Consider the following 20,223-nt stretch of genomic DNA (forward strand, 5'->3'; position numbering starts at 1 on the left):
GGCCCTAGAGCTGCTCTGTTTTTTAAGATAAAGACAGTGTGAGAGAAAGCCGGAGTATAGAGCAGCAAACTTGTGTGGAAAAAGGTTCGAAAATCTTAATAATTCACAAACTCAGAACCCTCAATTCAAAGGGACATTGAGGTAACCTTGAATCAATGAGAAAACTATTTAAAAGGTGAGCTCAATGAGAATGTTGAAGTAGTGCTATTAGATTGTACAGCTGTTGCATTTTAGAGTCTGTGGGGCTGTTCTGGCAATGCCACTTTTTGTTGCAGACAATTGAGAAAGATTAAACTGGAAGAGAGGGCTCTTCCGATGGTTACCTGGCATAGAGCCAGAGGCCCACCAAAGACAGACAGAGTTGAGGCAATGCTCTATTGCACAAGTCACACACAGCCCTATTTCTTCCCCCAAACCCTCTGTGTTCTTTTGGGATTTAGAGCCCACGAGCATCCATCCTAGATAAAGCAGCTGGGCAGAGGTGACAATATTTTTGTTCATTGCTCCTACTGGGTCAGTGGACGACAGGTTAGTGCATCCATTACCTCTACTGGTTGAAAGCTGTCTTAATAGGAACCTGACAAATAGCCAAAACCTAGTTACTACTAGCCTGAGTAATGAACACCAACAGGGTTTTAACCACTATTTTAGAAATAATTACAGCCTTGCAATAAGAGGACCAAGCCTCCAGACAGGAGAACCAAGAATTGAGAAAATGTGTGGGTACTGTGCATACAGAAGTAGCAGGGTTGTCACAAAAGGGGAAGGCAAAATCTGATAGAGGAGTTACCCTAAAACCCTGGAACCAACCTCCTCTGCTTCCTGAGTCAGGGAATTAAACTCCCCCTTCACCAAATTCAGGACACTCTTCTACCCTACGTGGGGGCCGCTGCCTAATTCTACTCTGCACACTCTCTTGTGTAACTCTTAGTTCCGATTCACGTGGTTCAGCCACCACAAATAAATGTAGCTGGCCACGAGGAATTCACAATCTTTATCAACCAAAGTAAATTACATTTCCAATGCAAAACAGCCACGTTTCCCAACAAGCAAACCAAGACAAGCTTTATTTTCTCTCCTTTGGGAAGGAACCATGCAGTCAGAAGACACAGCAGACATCTAGATGAGGGCACCCTAAATCCCTCCAGACACTACAGTAGGAACTTGTAGTCACTTGCAGAAGGTACAGCGCAGACGCTTATTAGCATGCTCATTTGATTAGAAGATTTTAATTTACCGTCAACTTGGTCCGAAGGGATCAGAGAGTTCAGGAGCCCTGTAGAACGAAAAGACATGGATAAGGATTAAAAGTCAAGTGAGCCATAGAGGAAACTAGCAAACTACAGAACAGTTGTAGAACACAAGTATTCCACTGCAAGCAGGGTCACAGTACCGTGTGATGTTATAGTTCAGTGTGCAAGCTGTCCAGGAACTGCCTGAAACTTAAAATGTGACATAACACTAAGGATTGTAGTTAAAAACCCCTCAAAGAGAGAACGAGTGTCTGGGATCGCAGGGTGAGGAAAAGGGGAACATCTAATTTGGCTTTTAAGGGAGAGTAGTGCAAGTTCTTAATTGTTTTGTGATCTCTTTCAGAACAAACTGAGTACCTGATCCAACATCGACACAGAAATTAATGCGGTAAAGGGGGGGATTGGAAGTTAGGTCAACAAATAGGAATAGTTGGTCAAGAATAGGTGGCTGTGGGACTCACTCCACAGGTAACCAGGTGTTAACGTATTTTTATAAATTGCAGTGACAACAAGCACTCGCAAGTCCCAAAGGAGACAATACCTCATTCTCCACTTAGGAATAGCAGGACTTAGCACTCTTCGCTCTTCTTTCTTCTCCTTGTTTTCTTACCAACTTTTCCCTACATTCCTTGTAACGGCTAATGTGTAGTTATGCTAGGCTGGTCCAGGGAGGTCGTGAAGACAGATAAATCTCTTGGCATGTGTGCGTCGCTCCTCCCAGATAAAGATCACAGATTAGTGCCAGAGTCTTAACAGATGGTAGCTGGTCAATACCCTTCATCGAAAAGAATGATCTAATCTTGTACATATTCAAGAATTTTTTGATGTGAAATGTAAAGGTTATTTGATAGGAAAACTCATTCCTTGTCTCTGAATAAAGAGTTACTGACTCTGAGAAAAGGATCTCAAGACCTACTAACGCACGTACCCAACTTCAGCAGACATATTGTGGCCAGTTGAAAAGCGAGCATCCTTCTTTTATCAAGGTCTCAGAGGAGAAAAAAACATGCTGTGGCTCAGGTAGAAACCTTTATGATGTTTTTGAGAAGAATTGATAGAACTGACTGCTGAACCAGATCATTGATTCTAAGAGAAGAAACTGTAAGTGTAATATTATTGTTTGACCTAGCAAACATCTAACTGATGATGCAAATAAATCAAACGTAGTAGGATCTATGCAAGTGAACAGTATAAGAGGACCTCTGTCACTTGAAAAGAGGGAAAAGAGAGGGAAGCTTAAGCTCTGCATGTATTGTAGTCGTTGCAGTCATTTTATTAGGGATTGTAGAGCAAGAGGTAAGGGAGCAGAAATTAAAGCAACAATAAAGAATCAGGCTATAGTGATAACGAGCAGGCCCAATGATGGACCAGATTCAGTAAACAACTTCTCTCAGACTTATCATAAGTCCCCTGTCCAAGATTATTGCTTCCTGCATCTTGGGCCTATTTGGCCAATACCCAACAGAGCTCTGTGTCACGTTTGACTATTATAGCTGTCTTCATTTTAAATACTGGCAGACAAGTGAAGGTTCCTGCCTTATTGGATTCTGGAGTCACAGGACACTCTATAGATGAAGAATATGCCTGACTAAAACCCATAAATTCTCTGTTTTAAGAAAGATATTTCTGAGCCTGTTAAGGCAGTGATGGCTTTGCCCTAATGTCAAGATCTGTGCACTACCATACTGAAAACATGCTTTTAAAAGTAGGTATGAAATTTCTCAAACGCATCTGATTTGACCTTATTGATGCACCACAATTTAAACTCAGCTGAGGGACACCATCGTTAACATTACATAAAACTTTGCTATATTGGGCCATACGCTCATAGGTTCAGTTATACATAAACTTCTGTAACAAAAATTGCTTCCCTGATATTGCTTTGTCTAAAGAAACTGAAGGTCCACCAAAATGACTTATGTAAGTGAGCATGCTCAGGTGTGTTGTGTTGTAACCCTACCAAAATGTTATGCAGATTATCAGGGTGTTTATGATAAGCGAAAGATCAGTGAACTTCTCCAACATCGCAATTACGACTGCAACATAGATTTATTACCAGGGCACGGTACCCTAAAGTCGGATATACCCTGGTGAGCCAACCTAAAACCCACATCTAAAGACCTATCTTAAGCAGAACGTAGCCACTGGCTACATCTGGCCCTCTCAGTCATCCTTTTACTATCCTCTTTTCTTTGTACCCAAGAATAGAGAAGAACTGCAAATTTGTATTAATTACAGATCAATAAGCAGAGTAACAGTAAAAAATCGTTACTCATTGCTTTTGATACCAGTATATCTGGATCAAATTAAGAGAGCATTCATATTCAAGAAATTGGATCTCTAAGAGGCTATTTAGACGTCTTCTGTATCATCTTTATAAACGATATCCATATTTATTCCAAGTCCATGCAGGCACGCGTGGATCATGTGGAACTGCTAGTTGAGATATTAGAAATAAATGGTCTCTTAGCAAAATTAGAAAACTTACTCATTCATGTAAATCAGATGGATTTTTAGGCTATGTCATCAGTACAAATGCAATCTGAATGAATGATAACAAGGTGAAAGCGATAGTACAATGACCTTCACAAATTAGCAAAGGGTTTGCAAAGCATTTTAGTATTCACAAACTTTTCATTAGAGACTTTGGGCCCAATTTATAATTTTGGGACAGATTAATATCCGCTGGTCTGGCAGAGGATTTAACATCCACCAGACGAAGACTACTTTGCCCGCCGAATTTAGCAATGACCGCCAAGTAATTTCTAATGCATTGGCAGGAATCTTTCAATGCTTTTTAAAGTTTGGAGCATGGCTCCTTAAAATTGACAGAGCCATCCATCAAACTGTTTTCTTTGTTATTTTCGAAAAGAAAATGCTGAAGCAGGATTTTTTTTAAACTATAACAGAGAATGCTCCTATCACACTATGAATTATCTCACATGGTAGGGGGAGCATTTAGAAGCTTTCTGTGCCTATTTCCACCAGAATATTCCTGGTGGTGACAGGCAGTGAAAACTAACCTCTGATGCGGCCATCTAAATTAGGTGGGAGGAGTTAAAGGTCTGCCTACGATGAGCCTTTCTCCATAGGGCTGTTGAAGGTTTTAATCACAGCGGAGAAAAATTAGTTTCCACCGGGATTAAAAGAAATGTCCACCCATATATAACTATGGCCGGAGGAGCACAGTCCTAGAAGTATGGATAATACATCTCCATTGCGATGGAATATCCATGCCAACAACATCTAAATCAGGTCCTTTTCCTCCACAGTATATCCCATGACCCATCTGCTGTGTAAATCATGTCTTTTAAGTGGACCTCAGACAATAAAGCAGCTCTCACTCAACTGCATGCATGATTTGTGTAAGCCCCTGTTCTGCGTCACCCTGTTGCAAAACTACCCTCTGTTTAGGAACCTACCTATTTACATCATGCAGTGGGATAGGTACTATCCTTGTCTTCTGAACTCTCCCAGCTCAGGAATGTTCTGAACTTGTCATCTGAACTTTCTCAACTCAGGAAAGATTATAACTCCCTCTCCTCTGAAATCCGCCAAAATCACGTGAAGTCTCCAAGTCTTGACTCACCAAACCCCTCCAAACTCCAACATTGGAGAACTGTCCCCTGCTGCAACTGTTCCCATAGGCCCCCCGTGCCACGTACCACTTCTCCCCCTCTGACCTCCCCGACCCCTGTAACTCTTACCTCCCTAACTATCCAATCGACCCCCCTCTCTACCATTCCTGTGATCCTGGGGATGAGCAGAATCCCTTCCTCCCCCACCTACCCTAGACCCCCATCACAACTTACTGCTATCCAACCATGCCCTCCCCACTCCACCATCCCTGTGATCCTGGGGACGAGCAGAATCCCTTCCTCCCCCATCTCCCGCAGACCCCCACCACAACTCTCTGCCATCCAACCCTTCCCTCCCCTCCCCCAGAAACCCTTTGCATGCATGCTAGTTAACTGCCGCTCAGCTGTCCGACACGTGACAGAAATAGCTGAATCCATCCTCAGTGATGATATTGGCAACGCCTTCCTTACAGAAATTGAGCTTAACGACCACTCTACATCCATCCTTGACCTACTCTTCCCCCCCCTCCCGGTTACTCCATACTCAGAAAAGATAGACTAGATAGAATTGGAGGAGGTCTAGCTATCATCTTTAAAAACCAACTTCAACTTTCGCTTGTTAAGAACACCGACCCAATCACCTTTGAGTACCTCGGTGCAGAACTTATAATGCAGGGCGCCCCTTCTATTCGCCTACATAATAACTACCAACCTCCTGGCGAATTCCTTCCTTTCGCAGAGGAATTTTCCAACTTCCTCACCCAATCCTCACTTTCCAACTCTAAAAATCTCTTCCTTGGAGACTTCAACCACCACTGGAATTACATCAAAGACCCTGCAACCAATCTCCTCTTGAATCTTCTGAAGATCAGTGACCTTAAACAAATATGACACTCTCCAACTCACTCCAAAGTGGCCACTCTTGATGCCATCATCACTAATCATGATTTGGCCTCCCTTTCCAGCATCATCCCCATCGACTGGTCTGACCATCATCTCATCCTCTACAAGATCAATACTACTGCCCCCCAACCCCATCCACGCCAAAAGCATCAAACACAAGAAACTGACCAGAAACCTTCATCTTATCCCACCCGGTAAACTTGAAAAGAAAATCAAAACCCAACTCCTGCTAGCTCCCCTCTCCCAAAATGCCAACACCCTCACCGAACACTATAATAAATCAGTTAACAAGGTCCTAGACCAAGTGGCCCCCTCCAAACTTAAAACCCAAAGAAACATACCTTCAAAATACTGGTTCAACCCTGATCTCAACAACGAAAGACGCTCCCTTAGACATTCTGAAAGAACTTGGAGGCAACACCCATTCCCTCCCATCTAGCCCTCCTCCAATCTGCTAGGTCCAACTACAAAAAACACATCCTCAATGAAAAGTCCACCTTCTTCCGCACTCAGCTTGATAGGGCCAAAAATAGACCTAGAGAACTTTTCAACATCGTCAAAAATCAAACATCATCTGCCCCCCAAAAGTTGACGGCCTCTATTGAGAAATGCAAAGAAATTGCAAAGTTATTCTCTGTTAAGATCACCAAAATAGACCAATCCTTCATCTTAAATCCGCTTTCTCCTAACACACTACTTTGGTATTACATTTCTCCCGAATCTCCTTCCCCTTCAAATCCTCCACCTGTCCCTGCGCATCTCTCGTCCGGTTCCCTCCCTCCTAAACCCAACTCTTCTCTCCCTCAGCAACTAAAAAAATACCTCCTGGCATAATTTTCACCCTGTCACCGAACATGAAGTCTACAACATCATCGCTAAACTAAAACCATCCTCCCACACCAAAGACCTTCTGCCCCCGAACCTTGTCCAAGACCTAAAACATATCATTGCCCCTTTCTGGACCACCATTATTAACTCCTCCCTGGCCACAGGGTGAGTTCCTGCCTCCCTCCAACTTGGTAAAATCACACCCATTCCCAAAAATCGTAACGCAGATGCCAATGACCCAAATAACCTCCGACCCATCTCTAACCTCCCTCTTCTCTCCAAAGTCCTTGAAAAATGTGCCCTGCTCCAACTTGATAATCACATCACTACTTTTGACCTCTTTGACTCACTCCAATCTGGCTTTAGAAAAGGTTGCAGCACAGAATCTGCCATACTCAATATAGTGGACGACATTCATCATTCACATTCACTCGACAAAGGTGAATCATGCCTTCTCATTCTCCTCGACCTATCTGCTGCCTTTGATATGGTTAACCACTCTGCCTTACTAAACACTCTCAAAGTCCGCTTTGACCTTAATGGCCTTGTCCTCAACTGGTTCACCTCCTTTCTCCAACACAGAACCCAACAAATCAAAATTGAGAACTGCCTCTCCAACCCCACTCCAATCTCTCTCGGTGTCCCCCAGGGATCCATTCTCTCTTCTGCTCTCTTCAACCTCTTCATGGAACCACTCACCCTCATTCTGAAACAAGCAGGAATCAATTACCACCTTTATGCCGACGACACACAACTTTACTATAAGATTAAATCCCACTCCGATATCCTTCACCTAAATGACACCCAGACCAAGATCCAATTATGGTTCAACCATAATCATCTCAAACTCAACCCTAAAAAAACTGAAATCATTCTCTTCGCACCTAAAAACAACCCACTTCCCATACAAGAATGGATCTCTGATCTTAATGCGCTCAACTGCTCTCTCACCACTTCTAATTCAGTTAAGTCTCTAGGCATCACCATTGACAATACCCTTACCCTCACCCCCCACATAAAAACCGCAGCCAAAGGAACACTCTTCACTCTCCGTCATCTCAAGAAAATTAAGACCTTCATCCCGGCTGATGACTTTAAAACTGTAGTCCAATCGCTGGTCCTGTCGAGTATCGACTATGGCAACGCTATCCTCGCTGGAACACCTAAAGTCCACCTCGCTCCACTCAAATCTGTACTCAACCTAGCAGCTAGACTTATCTCTGACTACAAACGTTTCGATCACATCTCCCCCGCCCTGAAAACCCTCAAATGGTTACCAATCAAAGGCAGATCCACCTATAAGATTGCATGTATCACGCACAAAGCCCTTCACCATAAAACCCCAAGTTACCTCTCAGGTACATTCCACAAAGCAGGCTGCGCACGACTGACGAGGAACATGAACGCTCTCACTCTTATCACCCCCTGTTTAAGAAGAAAAGCACTCAAGTCCGCTCCTTCACCGGTAACGCTTCCTCCATCTGGAACTCCCTGCCTAAAGACCTACGTTGTAACCCCTCCTACTTCAACTTCAAAAAATAACTTAAATTGTTCCTCCTCAACTAATACTGGGGTCCTTAATTCCTACCTCTGACACTGATCTCAGGCGCTGCGACCACGTCATGTCCCCTTTACTATCCTCCAATTCTTTCCCCTCCACCTTCTCCTACTAATCCCCCCTCCCTTACGCTACTCTTCCCCCTACCCTCCCCTCCTGCTCTCTTTATCTATTTATGACTCTTAGCCCTACGTATGACATCCCACTGATTTACTACTCCTGCTACTCCCCTAACTCCTACTCACGTCTTCCCCTCCTTTCTCTCTTCTCTCTCAGCCCCCACCCACCCACCCTCCCTAACCTAAGTTCTCACTGCCCACGTTAGCTTAATATAGTGTTCTGTGACCAACCTTCGTATTTTATCAGCTTTCTTTGTTATATTGGCTCATGTTTTGCTCAAATGTTTTTTGATACTGTACCTCCTCACATTCCTGTAAAGCGCTCTGATACCCCTGGGTCTAGCCAGCGCTATAGAAAACCTTCAAATAAATAAATAAATATCCCGCAGTCATCTAAAGACAAGTCAAGTACACCCTGTGGACTTCTACTCTCATGCATTTAGACCTTTTGAACTGAATTATAATATTTCAGACAAGGAACTCCTAGCCAAGCTATTAAAAGAGCCTTAGACGAATGGTGCCATCATTTGATAGTGGCCAGACAAACCATTGAAATTTGTTCAGACCACAGGAATTTGAAATTCCATACATCTGCACAAGCCTTAACAACTCAACAGTTACGATAGTCCTTATTTTTCTCTGACTGCAATATCTCAATAACACATTGCCCTGAGACTCAAAACGATACGTCAGATGCCTTAGCAAGAGATTATTACCCATAAGAATAGATTACTGAGTCAGAACCACCTCTGATTCGACAATTGAAGCCTAAACAGTCTGAAGAACTGGCTATAATCACTAACTCCATGGAATTGTTCAATATCTTACGAATACAAATAAACTAATTGAAGGTGCAAGAATGGTTGCAATAAAAGATCCAACAGGACATGAGAAGGGAGGTTTGCTTTAGCAATGTACTGACATATACATGCCCTGACCTTCAAGAACACCCAATTCAATAGTCACACAATTGAGATTTTGCTGCTCATTTGAGGGTACAGAAGACCACGTTGCTTATTCTATGGAATTTCTGGTAGCCAACTGTGAGAGCCGATGAAGAAAGGAATATAGACACTTTTTAAATCTGTGCTCAAGTCAAATCTGGCCACCAGAGACCGGCCTGCCTTCTGCAAACTATTTCCATACCACCAACACCATGGTATGCCATCTCAATAGACTTTGTGGTAAAATATCTTCCAAGCAAAGGCTATCCCGTGATCCTGGTGGTCATTCACAATCTAACTAAAATGGGGCAACTCACACCCTCGCCAAACTCCTGACTGCGCCTGAGTTGGCACAAAATGCTTCCCAACATTTCATCCCAGGGTGATCATTTCTGACTTTGGAACGCAGTTTACTTCCTATTTCTAGCAGCATCTTTGCAAAAATCTTAAGATCGATGCTTATCTACAAGCTATCACCCAGAAACAGACTAAATGACCAAACGTTTAAGTCAAACCTTGGGGCAATATTTCTGTAGTTTAGCTCTGCAGCAAGAAGAAGATTGGTCAGGAAACATGTGGATGGCAGATTTTGTGCACAACAATACAGAATACTCAACCCTGGATTGTTCCACCTTCTAGTGTATAAACTGATTTTATCGTACAGCACTTCCCTTTTAATTGCCCGAACATCACCTTTACCTTCAGAAGACCTTAAGTAAAACACTGCAAATAACTTGAGAAATTTGGAAAAAGCTCAGGAAGCAACTAAAGAAATATCATGATAGAAATCACTGTAAGGGACACAGTATATAACAGAAGACCTAGCTTGGCTGGCAACCAAACATTTAACCTTGCATGGAAATCGTAAGATAAAGCCCACTTTCAGGGCCTTTCACTATGTGCGACATAATCAATCCAGTGGCAATGAAATTACAACTCTTTTCTAGTCTTTGTGTTGATCCAGTGTTCTATGTATCTATGCTCAATGTCTGCAATCCAGAGACCAAATTGATTACACTAACCGACCCAACAGACATTGAATGAAAACAGGAATACAAAGTCAACCAGATGTTAGGCTCCAAACAACAGCCAGGCCAAGTATTTTACTTAGTGGATTGGGTACGGTTCAAAGAGAGGTCACAGAACCAGTGGAAAACCTTCCCCATGCCCCTCAAATTCTCAAATTTCACAGGTTACACCCAAACAAACACAAACCGCTGCCAAGCTGGCAGATATTATTGGGGCGTACTGTTACAGCCTCCAATAAAGTCCTGATAGCAGCTAGAAAGTTACCCAAACATAGATTCTCATCCGTGTCCATAGGTACAGTCTGGACTCCCAAGTTCTTGGCATGGAGAAGGTGACAGAGTAATGACAGGATGTCAGCAACATCAGGATCTGAGCTGTTGGCTTTAAGGAATATGCTACTTACCAGTATGCATCTGTTCTTGGCACGTAGAGCTGCAGATCTACACACTGTGCATATATCGCCATCTGGTGTTGGACCCGGATGTTGCAGTTGTTTTTCTCTTGGAAAGTCTTAGGAAGTCACGAGGTATGTGACTCCTCCTTTGGATAGTATTGCGCATGGGCTTCGGCTCCATCCTCAGATTGTTTTTCCCCAGCAGGGAAATGATGGAGCTTTGTAAGAAACAGGAAAGATGCTCATGTGTGCTGTATGTAAATAAGATAAAACTGGAACAGATAAAGGTAGCCGGGGAGGCGGGTGGGCGTGTGTAGATCCGCAGCTCTACATGCCAAGAACAGATGCATACTGGTAAGTAGCATATTCCGTTCGAGGCATATGAGCTGCAGATTACACACTGTGCATAGATTGTGTAGCAGTACCCCCTCATAGCGGCGACCACCAGTATCTGTTGCAGTTGTTTGAAACAGTGGTTTAAGGACAGCCTGGCCCACACTAGCTTGTTGCTTAGTTTGCACATCTACACAATAGTGTTTAGTGAAAGTGTGCGGTGTAGACCATGTAGCTGCTTAGCAGATATCATCTAATGGGATGTTCCCTAAAAATGCCATGGAAGCCCCTATCTTACGTGTAAGTGGGCTTTAGGGTGAACAAATAGCGTTTGTTTTGCTTTGTAGTAGCAAATCTGTATGCATTTAACAATCCATCTAGCTATCCCAGATTTGTAGATGGGGTTGCCTTTGTGTGGTGGTGAGAAAGACACGAATAATTGCTTGGTCTTGCGAAAAGGTTGTGTTCTCTCGATGTAATAGAGTAAAGCTCTTTTGACGTCTAGGGCGTGCAGAGCTCTTTCTGCAATGGTTTGTGGCTGCGGGCAGTTCCACAGTTCCACAGAGTGATTGAGGTGAAAGGGAGGAATGGCTTTAGGAAGGAATTTTGGATTAGTGTGGAGAACAACCTTATTATGATGCATTTGCAGAAAAGGTTCTTGAATGGTGAGTGCTTGTATTTCACTGACCTTTCTGAGGGAAGTAATGGCTACAAGGAAAGCTGTTTTCCATGTTAAAAATTGAAGCTCGCATTTATGTAGAGGTTCGAATGGAGGCCTCATTAGTCTTGTGAGAATGATGTTTAGGTTCCACACTGGTGAGGGTGGCATTCTAGGGGGAATTATTCGTTTGAGGCCTTCCATGGAGGCTTTTATGGCAGGTACTCTAAAGAGGGATAGATGCTGTCTATTTTGTAGATACACTGCTATGGCAGCAAGGTGTAGTCTAATAGACGTGTAGGCTAGGTTGCATCTTTGTAGGTGTAGTAAGTAGCCTATGATGTTTTGGACAGACACATCAAAGGGGTTGATATTATTGCTGTGACAATAAATCACGAATCGTTTCCACTTGGCTGCGTAGCAAGCTCTAGTGGTAGGATGTCTAGCTTCTTTAATGACGTTCATACAGTCAGGGGGAAGATATAGGTAGCCACATTCTAGGATTTCAGGAGCCAGATCGCAAGGTTGAGCTGAGCTGGGTCCGGGTGTCTGATCTCTCCATGGTTCTGGGTTAAGAGATGTGGAGAGAGGTGTAATTTTTGGTGCGGAACTACGGAGAGTTCCAGCAATGTGGTGTACCACGGTTGTCTGGCCCAAGTTGGAGCAACTAAGATGAGAGTTAGGGAGTGTTGCTGTAGTGTGCGCACCACTAATGGAATGAGTGGGAGAGACGGAAAAGCGTACGCAAATTTGCCTGACCAGTTCATCCATATCGCATTGCCTTTGGACAATGGGTGTGGATATCTGGCGGCGAAGCTTGGGCATTTGGCATTTTCGTGGGTGGCGAAGAGGTCTATTTGTGGTTGCCCCCATGTTTGAAAGCATGGTTGAACTTGTGGATGAATTTCCTACTCGTGGATTTGTTGAGTTTGACGGCTCAACAGATCTGCAATGGTGTTTTGGACTCCTGGGACACGTTGTGCTAGGGGAAAAATGGTTTGAGGTATGGCCCACCTCCATATGGTCTTTGCTAGCTGAGAGAGCTGCAGAGAGTGTGTGCCGCCTTGTTTTTGGATGTAGTACATTGCTGTGATGTTGTCTGTGCGGACTAAGACAGCCTTGCCTGAGACATGTGTTTGAAAGGCTTTCAGGGCTAGAAATATGGCCAGTAACCCAAGATGGTTGATGTGGAGTAACTTTTGTTGAGGTGTCCACCTGCCCTGCATGGTGTGATGTAGTAGATGCGCTCCCCAGCCGGAGACCGATGCGTCCGCTGTTAGAACTATTTGAGGAACCGGCTCTAGGAACGGTCGCCCTTTGGAAAGGTTTTTGGTGGTCCACCACTGCAGAGAGTGATGGGCACAACCGTCTACCAACACCAGATCTGTTAGCTGACCTTGAGCCTGGTTCCATTGGCGTGCTAGGCACTCTTGGAGAGGACGCATCTGGAGTCTTGCATGAATACGCAAGAGGCCATCATCCCTATAAGTTGCATTAACACTCGGGCTGGAAGTTAGTGTTGAGGTTGAAATTTGGTGCGAAGAGCTTGTATACTTGCTATCCAGGCAGGGCTGGGGTAGGCTAGCGCCTTTGAGGTGTCTATGGTGGCACCGAGGTATTGTTGTATGTGGGAGGGATGCAGATGAGATTTGGTGTAGTTTACTGTGAAGCTCAGGTCGTGAAGTAGTTGGATCGTGGCGTTAGTGTGTTGTACACACTGGTTGTATGAGCTGGCCTTTATAAGCCAGTCGTCTAGATATGGGAAGACGTGGATGTGTTGTCTTCTCAGGTGTGCTGCCACTACTGCTAGGCACTTGGTAAACACTCTTGGGGCTGTGGTGACTCCGAAGGGGAGTACTTTGAATTGGTAGTGGTGACCGTCCACTACGAATCTGAGAAACTTCCTGTGAGCGGTGTGAACGGAAATGTTTAAATAGGCGTCCTTGAGGTCTATGGTGTTCAGGAAGTCATTTTGGGAGAGCAGAGGAAGCACCTGCTGGAGTGTATCCATGTGAAAATGGTCTGAGTGTATGTATTGGTTTAGGGGTCTGAGGTCCAGAATGGGCCTGAGAGAGCCGTCCGTTTTTGGTATGAGAAAATATAGGGAGTAAACTCCCTTGTTTTGTTGGTGGGCAGGAACTAGTTCTATTGCATCTTTTTGTAAGAGGGAGATTACATCCTGCTATAGAAGTGACAAATGTTCCTGTGACATTAGGCGTGTTTGGGTGGAATGGTGGGGGGGGTAGATGTTAGCTCTAGACAGTAGCCTGATTCGATTATTTGTTGTACCCACCTGTCTGAGGGGATGGTAGCCCAGACAGGAAGGAAATTGTGAAGTCTGCCCCCGACTGGAGTGGAATAGTCTGGGGGAAGTGGAGGGAAGTCACTGGGTGGGGGTAGAAGCAGAGCGGGAGGTGTTAGTTTTGCCTCTGACTTTGTTATTGTTACCTCTGTAACTGCCTCTTTGATAACCCCTAGTGAAGGTGGATTGGGTAGGGGTTTTGTATGAAGTGGAGGCGCTGTCGGAGGAGTAGCCTCTGGTGTTGCTTCTAAAGGGGGAACGGCGAATGGAGTGCCTGGGAGCTTGCGACTGCAAGGCTCTCATAGATTTTGACGTGTCTGTGTCCTTCTTCATTTTTTTGAGGCCTATATCGAATTAGGACCAAACAGATGTTTCTCATCAAAGGGGTGGTTGAGGATGGAACTTTGAACCTCAGGTTTGAAACCCGAGATGCGTAGCCAAGCATGCCTACGCAGAAAGGTCCTGGTATTAATTGCCCTGGAGGCGGTGTCAGCTGCATCGAGGGCACATCAAAAGTGTTTGTAATGTTTTTGCCCTCTTGAATCAATTCGTTGGCCTTATGTTTATATTTATCAGGGAGGTATTGCATGATTGTCTCCAGCTCATCATAATGTGCCCTGTCATATCTGGCTAGGAACACTTGGGTGTTAGCGATACGCCAGATGTTGTCCGCCTGGGACGCTGTCCGTTTACCAGAGGCGTCTAGGAGTTTAGACTCCTTATCTGGCGGTGGTGCCTCACCTGATGCCTGGGAATTGGCGCGTTTCCTCGCATTTGAGACTACCAGGGAGTCTAGTGGTGCGGGGCCTTTATTATAGGGTGGGTCTGTTGGGGCGGCTTTATATTTTTTCTCAATACGTGGGTTAATGACCCTGACCCTAACTGGGTCTTTAAAAACCTCTGGTGCGTGCTTAATAACTCCCTTAAGCATTGGCAGGATTGAGGTAGACCTGTGTGCAGTGTCGAATGTATTTAAGAGGAAGTCCTCCTCTACGGGGTCTGTGTGGAGATCAACCCCGTGGTAGCGGGCAGCCCTATGGAGTTGTTGGTTAAAACCCATGGTGTCCTCTGGGGGGGAGGGTCTAGAAGGGTAAAGCTCATCCTGCGGGACGTTAGGGATGTCTGAGATGTTATAGTCGTCCCATGGGTCTGGGGAGCCTGTAGGAGTAGGGTCTCCTGTTGGTTGGTTGTCCGCCCCATCTCCTGTGTCGTAGATGTCATCATCATCATCCTCATCTGGAGATGGTGTAGGAGAATAATGAGGTGGGGGAGGAGAAGCAGGAGGAGGAGGAGGAGGTGAAGGAGGAGGTGAAGTAATCCTCAAAGGGGAGGTGGCAAAGTCTCTCCTTTTTGGTGGTGGAGCTGGTGCAGGCTTGTCCATTGGTCTTTTTCTGGTGCTAAGTGACAAATGACCAGTCTTTGGATCTTTTACAAGGGTTTTTTGGTAAGGATCGGGTCAAAACAGTTCGTCTGTAAGGGGCAGATCCTTCCGTGCCGATGGTGTCGGAGCCGTGGGTTTTTTCGGCGTCGATTCGGCACTGGTTCTTGGTTTTGAACCGTGGGATTTAACAGTGTCTTTTGACTTCCTCGGTTCCGAGGTGGCTTTCGGCTTCGAGGTTTGGGAGTCGAGGCTTTTTGGCTTGTTGCTCGGCTCTGAGGGTGGTATAGGTGCCGAGGAGCCGGTGCCAGTCTTCGGCGCCGAGAGCTTCGGTGTCAAGCTCGCCGCGGACGAGGAAAGAGGCGTTTTCATTTTCAGTGTCGGTGCCGATGAGGTTTTTTTCGGCACCGAGGGTAGGCTGGCTCGTGCCTGAAGGCTTGATGGGCTTCTTAACCGGGCTCGAAAGTGAGGTATGGGAAGCAGTCTTTTGGTGCATACCTAGGCCCGAAGGCGAGGTGTGACCGAAGCCTTTTTCAATGGGGTGGAGGGGGGTTTTGGGCCGGGGTTGACGGTTGTACTCACGCCCCTCTGTGCCGGAGTAATGTCCTCGACGTCGGAGTTGTCAGCTTCGGAGGCGCTGACAAGGCCCTCTTCGGTGTGCTGTTGTTCCGGGACATCAATGCCTTCTTCGAAGATGTCGTCGGGGATAGAAGTCGACGAGTGTGCCATTGTTCTCCTTGCTCGTCGGTCCCGGATCGTCTTCTTCGATCGCAAGGAGGCGCAAACTGGACAGTCCCTTTCCTCGTGTTCTGGGGAGAGGCAGAGGTTGCACACCTCATGGAGATGGGTGTGGGGAAACTTCGACCCACATCGAGGACACTTCTCAAATGGAGTCCTTTCCATCAGCCAGGACCGGAGCTCAGGTAGGCCCGAAGGCCTTCGTCGACAACCGGAATCGAAGACTTAGATTATTGAGAGTCGCGTTGAGTGTTGGAGAACGCGATGGAGACAATACCGTCGAAGGGGGGAGGATTGCGCGCCGAACAGGAAATCTGGAACGGTTCCGAACTGGAGCGCGAAGAACACATCCGAGCCCGAAGGTGGAAAAAAACAATCTGAAGATGGAGCAGAAGCCCATGCGCAATACGATCGAAAGGAGGAGTCACATACCTCGTGACTTCCAAAGACTTTCCAAGAGAAAAACAACTGCAACATCCGGGCCCAACACCAGATGGCGATCTATGCACAGTGAGTAATCTGCAGCTCATATGCCTCGAAGAACAAGTTACTTACCTTCGGTAACGATGTATCTGTAAGAAACATTAGTTAGTTAGATTCCTCACCTTAGAATATCCCCAGGCGTCAGACTAGATCCGGAAGATTTTTCGTCAGCAATACCCCTTGCGCATCGCTAGGCGTCGTCTGCGGCTCCGCGTCCGTCGTCGGCGTCGTGCGCCGGAATGACGTCGTCGGAGTACTTAGACGCCGCCCTCGCGCGCTGACGTCAGTTCTTGTACATAGCTTTCCGCGCCAGGAACGCAGAGCCATGCAAAGACCGACACTGGTGCCAAAAATAAAATCTAGGGGCCTGAAAAGGATAACCTTAACCCTAGATGTCAGTTCGCAGAACGGGGAGGATGGGTGGGTCGGTGAGGAATCTAACTAACTAATGTTTCTTACAGATACATCGTTACCGAAGGTAAGTAACTTGTTCATCTGAAAGAAACACGTTAGTTAGATTCCTCACCTTAGAATAGATACCTAAGCAATACCATCCCCGGTGGTGGGTCTGCGAACCAAGATCACACCAGAAAGTCCTGGAGGACAGAACGGCCAAAGAAGCCATCCCTCCGGACTTGGCTGTCAAGGCAATAATGCCTGGCAAACGTGTGTAGCGAAGCCCACGTCGCCGCCTGACAGATGTCCTGCAAAGGGACACCCCGTCCCAAAGAAGTAGTAGCCGCTGTGGCCCGAGTGGAATGGGCGCGCAGCCCAACAGGAGGGTCCTTTTTTGCCAAGGAGTAACAAATTTTGATGCACAAAACGACCCACCGAGAGATGGTCCATTTGTGCACCGCTTTCCCCTTCTTAGCACCCACGTATCCAACGAAAAGTTGGTCGTCCACCCGGAACTGCTTTGTGCGGTCCAAATAAAAGGAGAGCGCACGTTTTGGGTCCAGACGGTGGAGCCTCTCTTCCTCTTTGGAAGGATGCGGAGGCGGAAAGAAGGTGGGCAAGGTGACAGACTGCCCAAGATGAAATGGAGTCACCACTTTCGGAAGAAAGGAGGGACGAGGCCGAAGGACAACCTTGTCCGGATGAACAGACAGAAAAGGAGGCTTTGACGATAAAGCCTGGAGCTCACTCACCCGTCTAGCCGAGGTGATGGCTACCAGAAAAGCAGTCTTAAGAGTCAGAAGACGAAGAGGACAATTGTGAAGAGGCTCGAAGGGAGCGCACATCAGGAATGTCAAGACAAGATTCAAGTCCCACTGAGGCATTACAAACGGGACAGGAGGGAACGTGTGAGTAATGCCTTTTAGAAAGCGTGTAACTACAGGGGACCTGAAAAGAGAAGGCTGATCAGGAAGCCGCAAGAAGGCAGAGATGGCAGCAAGATAACCTTTCAGGGTGCCCAGGGCAGAGCCCTGCCGGGCCAAAGAAAGAAGAAACAGTAGAACCTCAGAAAGAGGGGCGGAAAGGGGATCCACAGCCTTTGCTGTGCACCATGCCACAAATTTGTTCCACCGGCAGGCGTATACCGTCTTTGTGGAGGGACGCCTGGCTGCCAGAATGATATCACAGACTTCAGGAGGCAAGTCAAATGGCATCAACTGCCGCCGCTCAATCTCCACGCATGGAGGTGGAGGCTGGACAGGTTCGGGTGGAGGACCGTCCCCTGCTGCTGCGACAGAAGATCCTCCCGAAGGGGCAGACGTATCGGAGGATCGGTCAACATACTGAGTAGCTCGGGATACCAGTACCTTCGTGCTCAATCCGGAGCCACCAAGATGACTTGGGCCCGGTCGTGCCTGATCTTCTTCAGCACTCTGGGCAGAAGTAGTATAGGCGGAAAGGCGTACAACAGACCGCAACTCCACTCGTGACGAAAAGCGTCGCCGAGCGAATGCCGCCTTGGAAATTCCAACGCGCAGAACTGCTGACATTGCACGTTCTCTTCGGTGGCGAATAGATCTAACCAAGGCTCTCCCCACTGCTGAAAGAGACCTTGCGCCACTTCGGAGTTCAGACGCCATTCATGATCCATCATGCACCGGCGGCTGAGTTCGTCTGCTCTGGCATTCAGAGAGCCCGCCAGATGTTGAACCACTAGGGTGACGCCCTGGTGTTCCAGCCACGTCCAGAGGCGCAGAGCCTCCTGACAAAGGGTCCACGACCCCACCCCGCCCTGTTTGTTGCAATACCACATGGCGGTGGTGTTGTCCGTGAACACCTGCTCGACACTGCCCCTGACAGAGGGAAGGAAGGCTTTCAGTGCAAGCCGGATCGCTCTCAACTCCAACAGGTTGATGTGGAGACGAGACTCCGCCGGAGACCAGAGGCCTCTGATCTCCGCCTCTCCCATATGGCCACCCCATCCCAGGAGGGACGCATCCGTCACTACGACATGCTCCGGTTGGGGAAGGGAGAGGGTTCTGCCCATGACCCAATCGCGGTCCGTGAGCCACCACTGCAACTGCTGTGCAGTGCCCTCCGAGATCAAGACATGGTCGGACAGGTTGCCGTGATGCTGGGCCCACTGAAACTTCAGGTCCCACTGCAGAGCCCGCATGCGCCGCCTGGCGTGATGCACTAGTAGGATGCAGGAGGCCATCAGCCCCAGAAGCCGCAACACTAGCCTGACCAAAACCCAGGATAGAGGCCGAAAGATGGGAATCAGGGCCTGAATATCCCGGACCCGCTGTTCCGGTGGATAGACCCGGAACTGCGCCGAATCGAGAACTGCTCCGATGAAGAGGAGCGTCTGAGATGGACTCAAGTGTGACTTCGGCACGTTGATGGAAAATCCCAGCAAATGCAGGAGATCCGCCGTAGTCTGGAGGTGGGAGACGACTGTCTGTGGCGAGCCCGCCTTCAACAACCAGTCGTCGAGATAGGGGAAGACTGGAACCCCTGATCTGCGCAGATGAGCTGCGACCAGCGCCATCACTTTCGTGAACACCCGAGGGGCACTGGTGAGGCCGAAGGGGAGCACGGTAAACTGAAAGTGCTCTTCGCCCACCGTGAACCGCAGGTAACGCCGGTGGGCCGGCAGGACGGGGATGTGGAAATATGCGTCCTGCAAGTCCAACGCTACCATCCAGTCTCCAGGGTCTAGGGCAGCTAGAACCTGAGCCAACGTTAACATTTTGAACCTTTCCTTCCGGAGGAAGGCATTGACGTTCCGGAGGTCCAAGATAGGGCGCAGGCCCCCTTTGCCCTTCTTGGGCACCAGAAAGTAGTGGGAATAACAACCACGACCTACTTCTGGGCTCGGAACGCGCTCGACGGCCCCCTTGGCCAAGAGGGCCGAAACGTCCTCGTGGAGAAGATTCAAATGATCCCCCGAGATACGGTGGTGCTGCGGTGGCATGGCTGGAGGGGTCATCTCGAAGGGGAGGGAGTAGCCCCTTCGGACGATTTGCAGCACCCACCTGTCCGATGTGATGGACCGCCAGTGGAGCAGGTGATGGCGAACTCTGCCGCCCACTGGCGTGGAATGGGCCTGAAAGCTCAGACTAGGAAGGCTTTGAGGCGGATGCTGCCGGGGTGGATGTGGGCTGACCGCGTCGTCCTCCAGAACCGCCTCGGCGGAAACCACGTCCGCGACCGCGCGCAGGTTGGTTCTGCGGCTGGTGGCTAGGCGCACGTGAGGAGGCACCCCTTCCTTGGCCACGAAAGGGGCGAAAGGCGGAAGTTTGCGATCGCGGGGCTGAGAGGCCCAA

General features: G+C 47.4%; 1 protein-coding gene across 27 annotated transcripts in view; it reads right to left on the reverse strand.

Annotated features, from left to right (window-relative positions):
* Positions 1-20,223, reverse strand: part of LOC146813293 (uncharacterized) — a 455,769-nt gene that overhangs the window by 278,984 nt on the left and 156,562 nt on the right. For all 27 annotated transcript variants that reach the window (XM_085620134.1, XM_085620133.1, XM_085620117.1 and 24 more), the window contains one exon: positions 1,238-1,276. In XM_085620134.1, coding sequence (XP_085476260.1) covers positions 1,238-1,276 — 39 coding nt within the window. The remainder of the gene's footprint in view (positions 1-1,237; positions 1,277-20,223) is intronic.

The sequence above is a fragment of the Triturus cristatus genome, chromosome 7, assembly GCF_964204655.1.
Source record: "Triturus cristatus chromosome 7, aTriCri1.1, whole genome shotgun sequence".
NCBI classification, from domain to species: Eukaryota; Metazoa; Chordata; class Amphibia; order Caudata; family Salamandridae; genus Triturus; species Triturus cristatus.